We start from the raw sequence: 8,404 nt of genomic DNA, 5'->3' as shown, positions 1-8,404 counted from the left end.
TACGTTATTTATATTTACTTATTTAAATATCAAAGATATTTGTCTTTATATTAATTACTATATTTACATTATATTGATGCTATTTATATCTTTCTTATTCTTCAAACTTTGTTATATATGTGTAATGAATGTGTCTACATACATAGGTTTTTTATTATTTTATAACATATATACATACATATATTCGTTATATATATTTTATAATCTTAAACTACGTACATCTATACATTTTATAATACGTATATGTACCTATATCTTATAATTCATACATTTGTTATATTTTATTATTTTAAAATATGTATATAGAAACACACTTTTTTTATTTTTATGTTTATTTATATATTTGCGTATATGTTCATTATTATTTTAAAAGAACATTTTAATTCTATTCGTTTACTTACTTGTTATTAAGTGTTTGATTCATCTCTTATATTTATTTATTCCATTTTTTATGATTGTCTGTACTATTTATCCTTAACTTGTTATATTCGTTATTGTTTTGTCACATATGTTAACACCAAACATCAAAAGGAAAGTTTTTCTAAATAAGGCAATATTTCGCGTTTGAGAAATCGAGAAAACGTGCCCTAACGTGCTGGGTTTCGATTTCTCGTTCGACTAAATAACCAAATATCATTTTTAAACTTTTAAAATAAGGCAATATTTAGCGTTTGGAAAATCGAGAAAACGTGCCCTAACGTGCTGGGTTTCGATTTCTCATTCGACTAAATAGCCAAATATCCTCTTAAAACTTCAAAGTATGGTTTCATTAAACTATAAGGTGATCTTGGTTTCGATGGTTTAGAGTATCGTGTCCTAACGTGCTAGATGTGATATTCCTTCGGAACAAGAGAATCTTATATTTCAATTCACGTTATCAGAGTTTCTTTTAAGGATCGTATTTTTAAAACTCTTCAAGGTTTTCAATTTTCGACACTAAGACACTAATTAATCAACTAGGTACCAATTTTGGGCGTCGAGGGTGCTAATCCTTCCTAAATGCGAATCGACTCCGAACCCGTTTTCAATTTCAGAGACCAAAATCGTTGTTTTAATAAAAATTAAATCGTTTATTAAAAACAACCACTTTTCGAGGTGACCCGATCACACCTCATCAAAAAAGGATTGGTGGCGACTCCCGTTTTCATTCTTTTTTTCAAAATCCAAGTCGACCCCGTTTTATCAAAAAAATGGTGTCAACAGGCTGGAGGTGAGTATGCCCTGAATCGTGGATCTTCTTCTTCATCTGAACTCCCTTCAACATCTTCAGGTTCAGTTGGAATAGACTCCGGTTCAGAAAATAATCCAACTTCTGCACCATCTGGCCCGGGCTCTCGAGGTGGATCCACATCAGAGTCATCTTCTAACCCACCATCATTTGCAACGTAGGAGGTCTCCTCACCGGTGGACGTCGTAGGGAGTACATCATTCCTTCTTCTAAGCGTTTCGTAACGTCCAAAATTGGATGTAGATTGCCAACCACTAGAAGTTAATGTCGTTCCCCAGTACGTATTTCCAGCATCAAACATCGACCCACCGAGGTGCATGTCCCATGCACTGACAGAGTGTCGTGCAGGGTTGTGTATTCCACACCGCTACCAAACATGGGTTGCTTCGTGTTTTATAACCCACTAACCGAGTGTTGGGCAAGGGTCGTGTATAACTCTCAAACACCAGTCGCAAGTGCATCGTTTTGCGATGTAAATTGTACATATAACTCAATATAGGGTGCTCCACTAGCGAGATGAGTCTGTATCATTGCCTCCAAGCTACGAACACCTTTTATGTCGAACAAGTCATATGTCACCGGATCAACAGAAGAACAAAATCGATATGTAATAGACAAAACTTTCATTGGCGTCGTTCCGAATATTTTACGCCTAATTCTTTTACGAAGTTCTGTCAAATCTATGTTCTAGTTAAAAACCAGTCGCACTGTATTCTCCGATAAAAAAAAAACACCGTTCTCGGTGTGGCAAACCTTACCATCATAGTAAATAACAGCACTAATACGTTCACTCATCTTCAATTTCTATCCTTCTTAGCCTCTCTAAATTTTTCTTCTGTAATTTATGCAATCTGAGGGAAAATTTTGCCTTATTTATAGCCTCAGGCAATGCGCTACTGTAGCAAAAGCGCGTCCACGCGGGAGCTTTTTCAAAGGCTACTGTAGCAAAAGCGCGTCCATGTGGGAGCTTCTTTTAGTACTTCTGCTGATAAAGCATCCTGCTTAAAGCGTTTTTGACACTGTTTGCTCAGAAACGTCTACTCGAAATTATTTTTTCAGGGGATACTGTAGCAAAAGCGCGTCCACGTGGGAGATTCTTTCAGTACTTCTACTGACAAAGCATCCTTCTTAAAGCATTTTTGACACTATTTGCTCAAAAACATCTACTCGAAATTATTTTTTCAGAACCTACTGTAGCAAAAACGCGTCCACGTGGGAGCTTCTTTAAATTAACAAATATATTAAATTAAGTAACCTTAAACCCCAAACCTTAATTTATTTGAGTTTTTACTTAAAAACCCTAAATACTAAACCCTTAACTAATTTATTAAAAATTTATAATTAATTTACTCAAGTAACCATGAACCCTAATTTATTTGATTTTTTCTTAAAAACTTTAACTCTAAACCCTAATTTGATTTTTAAAATTTTTTTAATTAAATTACTTAAGTAACCTTAAACCCTAATTTAATTAATTTTTCTTAAAAACAATAAACACGAAAACTAATCCAATTTTGAAACATTTATAATTAATTTAATTGAAAAACCCTAAACCCTAATTCTTTATTTATTTAATTTTTTTCTCTTAAACCCTAAATTTAGAAACACCAAAACCCTAATCCTAACCCTAACTCTAAACCAATAACCCAAAACCCACCGTAGGAGACACGGGCAAAACGTGTCCTTGAGGAAGCGTTTTGCCTACTTAGACATAAAGCGCGCCCTTAAAGGAGCGATTTTTGTCCACGTAGGCAAAACGCTTCCTCAGAGACGCGTTTTTCTACCACGTCCCCTGACATCGCGTTGACGTGAACGCACTTTCGCTAAAATAGGGTCATTTCGGTAAATAATTATTTACCGGACCCATTTCGGTAAATTTTTAAAAAATAGGGTATGTAATTTGCCCCTTCCTCCTAGTATTTCACTCAATTTTACATTTTAGCGGCAAGCAAATTTGAGACTTTTCTATTTAGCAATGGCTTCATCTCTAGCTCTCACGAGGCTCGTCTCATCCAACATCCTCCCCAGCCCCTTGCGTGTTGCCACCGCTCCATCCACCTCCAGAATCTTTAACACCAACGCTGCCACACGTGATGACCGTGACCTCAATGATGATCGGTGTTGTGCTTACGGTTTCTTCTCAATTTAGCCATTTGTTTTTCATTTCGACTTCTTTTTATTTTTGGTTATCTAAAATTGATGTTGATTTTGTCCCTTCCGATTTCACTGTGCAGATCGGTAGGGGTGGCGCCAGGGGACCAAAAAGGGTAAATTTTCAGTTTAGTCCTTACAAAAATTGTAAAATTATAATTTAGTTATTTTTCCCCCTCAAGAAAAAACTTTTTCGCTTGGCTTTGGCCTCTGTAGATGTGTTTGATTCTGTGTCTCCAACAAGGAGCCTGAGCCAAGTGTTGAACATGAAAGTCGAGGGGAATCGATTTCTCTCCCCATCCCGTGACATTCCAGGGCTTGGGAGCAAGACCAGAGAATCAAACCTTCGTCCATTATCTCCTCATCTTCCTATTTATAAGCCACAGCTTTCTGCAACTCTTTCAATTACCAATAGGATCTCCGGTGCTTTTCTAGCCACTATGTTTTTGTTCTCTTATCTTCTTTCTCTGAAAATGGGTTCAATTTGTTTAACCTTGTCCTATGATCTGTGTTATGGGGTTTGTCATTTATTGGTAGATTTTTCAGGAAAGCTAAGGTGAAGAATGGTGTGCTCAAAAGTGGTCCTTCCTTCCTAAGACGAAGGAGGAGAGGAATGATGTGATTCAGCTTCAAATACACTGATTTGCTGGCTTGGCGAGCTGTTCTCTGGTTTAGGTACGATTGTTTGGCAATATAATAGTTCGAATATTTAACTTTAAATATATCAAATGGATTCCATAAAAGGAAAAAAATAATTCAAATTTTTCATAAAAGGAAATAAAGAAAGAAAGGAAATGACAGTACATGCCTTCCATTATTGGCCAAAGCTCAAGATACGCATATATTTTCCAAATAATAAGCAGATTTACTATCCAAAACTTCATATGGTATATGAATCTCCAAATTCACTCCTTTTTTGGAAATACAGCAATAGATTATTTATGGTAGGATTTGAACAACCATTGACATGTCATCCGTTGGGACACATGAAACACACTTTAAATACCATAGTTTTTGGTCACTCAAATAACCCAACATTTTGCAGTCTATAGAAAATCTAAGGATAAAAGGTTTAAAAAAAAAAAAGAGGCAAGGGAGATTTCACTTGAGATGGAGATGAGGGGTAAAAGAATGGTGGCAATGGCAGCTGTTATAGCTTTGGTGATGTTGACATTCACAAGGCCGATCGAGGCCGATGGGGTGATTGTGATTACATGTTCTCAGCCCGATTGTCAGAACAAATGCTTGAAGGCTTATGGAAGTCGCTTAATTCGATCCGCTTGCGAGAAAGACCCTACAGTTTTTGGAGGAACCCTTTGTGTTTGCTACCACACTCCACCAGCTGATGTTTAATCATCTACATTGCTATCAAACTTAATTGGTTTTTCTTTTGGGGTTATTGTGATGTCAATGACATAAATCCTTTGGATATTTACCTTAAAACTAAGAAATAAAATATTTCTTTCTTTTTTGAAGTTTCTTGTCTTTGAATGTTTTGTGCCTAAATCAGACAAGTTAAATGTGAAATTCATGCTCTTCATTTCGCCATTAGAACATATACACCCTCCTTTGAAAATATAATATATTTTAGAATTTTCGAAGGGTAAAAGAAAAAGAACTAATATCGAAGAAATAACATCAAAGGTCTTTTCCCATTTAAATAAATAATAATAAAATATATTTACCAAATTTCTAACTTACATGTCTAATGAGCTATTTAACCTTTAATTTTTTTCACACAAACAATGATAATCATTACATATGAAATTTACAATAATCCAATTGTAAGTTTTTGATAGATAAAAAGTTTGCAAAATTTAAGACATTCAGATCATATAAAAATTATAATTACACATAACAAAGCCATCAAATTAGAATTCATTACATATGTTTTACGCAATGGAAGAACGGACATTACTTTTAAAATATTCTATCAATCTATCATAATCTAAGGGTAAAGTGATCTAGGAATGATAACATCTCCAATGTTGTTGTGCCATGGATCAGCCAAATGTGTAGCCAAATTCTCCAATGGTCCAGTGCCTGGGTAAGCTGATTGTTGAACACAGAATCCCACAAATGCCAACAATGCTAGACGACCTATTCCAAACAAACAAACAAAAAAACGAATTTAAATTACGGTCAGAAACATGTTTTTAATCGTCTCAAGTTTATTGATATCACATTAAGATCGGCGTTTAAATCCAGAGAAAAGGTGATGAAGGTTTATTTACCGTTCTTGATCTCTTTGACCTTGTATTCTTCGAACTTTTTGGGGTCCTTGGAGAATCCCAAGGGGTCGAAAGCGCCGCCGGGGTACTTCTTCTTCTCGGTGTCCTTCTCCATGCTTCGTTGGTGCTCAACGAAGGCGATAGATAGGAATTCAATGACCAAGATGGTGGGGAGGGTACCCCATGGGACTGGGTTCCCTAAGTAAGTGGCTTGGCCACCTGGAATTGCTGCCCATTCTTGAGCTTTTACCCAGTTTCCTAACCCTAAGCCCTCTGGTACCAATATACCTGGCTGCAAAAATTAACCCAAATTTGAAATAGGAATTGAATAATTAAATGAGACTAAATTTGTAAAAGATGCAAAGCACATGAACCTTCTATACAATTTGTCTGCTAATTAAATTAACAAAGATGGAACACTTACAACAGCAAGCATAGCCCATCTGCAGTGAATCAACTCAGATTCTTTGTACCTCTCAAGGTTCTCAGGGACCTCACCTAGTCTTAGTGGGTCAAACCCAAAGTCACTGAAAAAAAAAGCTTTAGGTGTAAGAAAAATGGCTATAAATACATTTGTTGTTAACTTTTGTAGCTACTTTGAAACCTTACCCTGGTGCTGACCCATCAAGGTAAGGTGGTCTAGGTTGACCAGGCATCCAGTCAGCTGACATGCTAACACGGTGGCCATGATTGGTACCAACAGCACTAGGCAACGATACGGCGGCGCCACTGAACTTGGACTTTGATGAGGAAAGAAGTGAAGGAAATGTGGTGGCTATGCCACAGCTCATTAGTGTGTTGGCGGCCATTGTTGTGTGTTCTATTTTTTTTTTTTTGGGAGATTGGGGGAAGTTTGAACTGTGTGTATGAAGGTTAAGAGAAAGGAAGTGGATAAAGTTGGTCCAAGGATTTGGAGGGAATCAAAAAGTGGAATTTTATTGGCTAAAAGATGGTAGCAATTTCTTTGTTATTGGGCCACGTGGAATTATCAATCTTGGAGTGGATACATTAGATAGGATAGAATATTAAAAGGAAAATTAGGGCATCACAAACGTTCATTCCTTTATAGTTTTTAATATATTATATAAAACACATGTTATATTTTCAATTTGTTTATAAATTTTAAAAAACTCCTAATTTTTTGTTACATTTTCATGCTAAAATGCTCATAAAATTTATCCGTAAGTTATACTTTTTACTCTTAAATAAATCTTTTTTATCTGTATTCAAGTAAATTTTATTTTAATTAAAATGTTAATTTTATTAAGTGATTATAGGACTTAGTGATTTGTTGGAGTTTATTGCTAAAAAGTATCTATTCAACACCTATCTAAACTTCTTAATTGTCAATTTTTTCCTTTTCTTGAAAAATAAATTTGATTTTTTTTAAATATGACCTTTTTTAAGGCAAAAGAAACGGTGTCATTTCGGTTCTAATTCTTTTGTCTTCCCTTTGCGTGAAACGAATTTGTTAAATTTTAAATTTAAAACACTTGAATATTCGTATAATTTCATATAATTTGATTGGTGTTTTCTTTTGTCATTTCCATGTTCATTAATTTGGTTTAAAGTTGAATTGATTGTTGATTTTGTAATTATATTATATTATTGACATTTCCTCTCTAAACATTTTTTCTGGCTAAATACTTAAAAACATAGAGAAGTTAGCCCGTGAGGGCGATTTTATTAAGCTATTTAAAATCGGATTGATGATTAAATTAATTGAATTATTGATTTGTTGATTTAATTGATCTAGACACTACAATTAAATAAATTATTAAATTATATCTCTGGTAAAAGCTGTTGTAGTAAATAGCCAATGTTTGGTGCCTGAGATTTTTCAAATGCATACTTAGTTTTTCTTTGTCTGATACAAGCAGGAGCTTTGAAGGGGTCTAGTAAAATTTTAAAAAAATTTAGAAGTTTAATGAATTTTTTTTAAAAAAATTGGGTTTAATTGAAATTTTTGTGAGATTAATAAGAAATTTCAAAAATTTTAAGAGAGGTAAATTAAAATTTAAAATAAAATAAAAGGTATAATAAGAACTTTAAAAAAATTGAAGGGGCCTAATCAAAATTTTCTAAAAGTTTGAAGGGAAAAGTCAAGATTTTTCAATATTTGGGGGACCAAGGCTTCCTAGGCCCCAAAAGGATCCACCTCTGCATATACAAATACCTAAGCTTGATTTCAATATTTAATTTGTTATCTAAGTTTTTCTTTTATACCAATTAAATACCTATATTTTTACTAGAGTACACATGTCTAATAATTCATCGGGCCATATGATGTTGTTTAGCTTGGATATCTAATTGAACATTGACACCAAACTTAGATACCAAATTGAGATAAAAAAAAACTTTAATACCAAATTGAATATTGAAACCAAATACAAGTACCAAATGAGATATTAGCCCTTATTAATTGAAAATGTGGAGATGGTGGCTTGCGTTATACGTAGGTTACTATATCTTGAATTGGGTTGGGTAAAATAGTTCACATTTGGGTTGGATTGGTCTATTGGATTGGGTTAAATAATTAATAATTGCGTTATTGAATTTGGATTAAGTTTGTAATTTGGGTTGAATTTAATTAAAAAATATAGTATTAATATATTTAAAATAAACAAAAAATAAATATAAAGCCAGAAAATTATTTTAGGGGCAGAATTAAATTGTAATTTTTATGATAGTAAAAATGTAATTTTTAAATGATTAAATCAAAATTTTATCATTTTTAGAGAGGGCCAAAGTGTAATTTTACCTTTACTAATTTAGAATTTTAAAGGGCTTAAAT

At 33.7% G+C, this 8,404-nt stretch overlaps 1 protein-coding gene across 1 annotated transcript; it reads right to left on the bottom strand.

The window, feature by feature from the left end:
- Positions 1 to 5,186: 5,186 nt before the first annotated feature.
- On the bottom strand, positions 5,187 to 6,468 carry LOC105768980 (chlorophyll a-b binding protein 6, chloroplastic). The gene is made up of 4 exons (XM_012589297.2): positions 6,220 to 6,468; positions 6,035 to 6,137; positions 5,614 to 5,902; positions 5,187 to 5,479 (listed from the first exon to the last, which is right to left on the bottom strand). Exons 1-4 carry the CDS (start codon positions 6,417 to 6,419, stop codon positions 5,328 to 5,330), a joined length of 744 nt encoding a protein of 247 aa, XP_012444751.1. The 5' UTR covers positions 6,420 to 6,468; the 3' UTR covers positions 5,187 to 5,327.
- Between the last annotated feature and the right edge of the window lie 1,936 nt (positions 6,469 to 8,404).

This window comes from Gossypium raimondii, chromosome 5 (assembly GCF_025698545.1).
Source record: "Gossypium raimondii isolate GPD5lz chromosome 5, ASM2569854v1, whole genome shotgun sequence".
NCBI classification, from domain to species: domain Eukaryota; kingdom Viridiplantae; phylum Streptophyta; class Magnoliopsida; order Malvales; family Malvaceae; genus Gossypium; species Gossypium raimondii.
Note: the sequence above shows the minus strand (reverse complement) of the source record. Positions and strands in the feature narration are given on the sequence as shown.

Bases quoted from the DNA above. Each gene is read 5' to 3' on its own strand.
- LOC105768980 (XM_012589297.2), bottom strand. From the start codon at position 6,419: ATGGCCGCCAACACACTAATGAGCTGTGGCATAGCCACCACATTTCCT. The intron at 6,138-6,219 runs GTAAGGTTTCAA...TTTTTTTTTCAG, and splicing joins CTTGATGGGTCAGCACCAGG to TGACTTTGGGTTTGACCCAC. The intron at 5,480-5,613 runs GTAAATAAACCT...TGTTTGGAATAG, and splicing joins GGTCAAAGAGATCAAGAACG to GTCGTCTAGCATTGTTGGCA.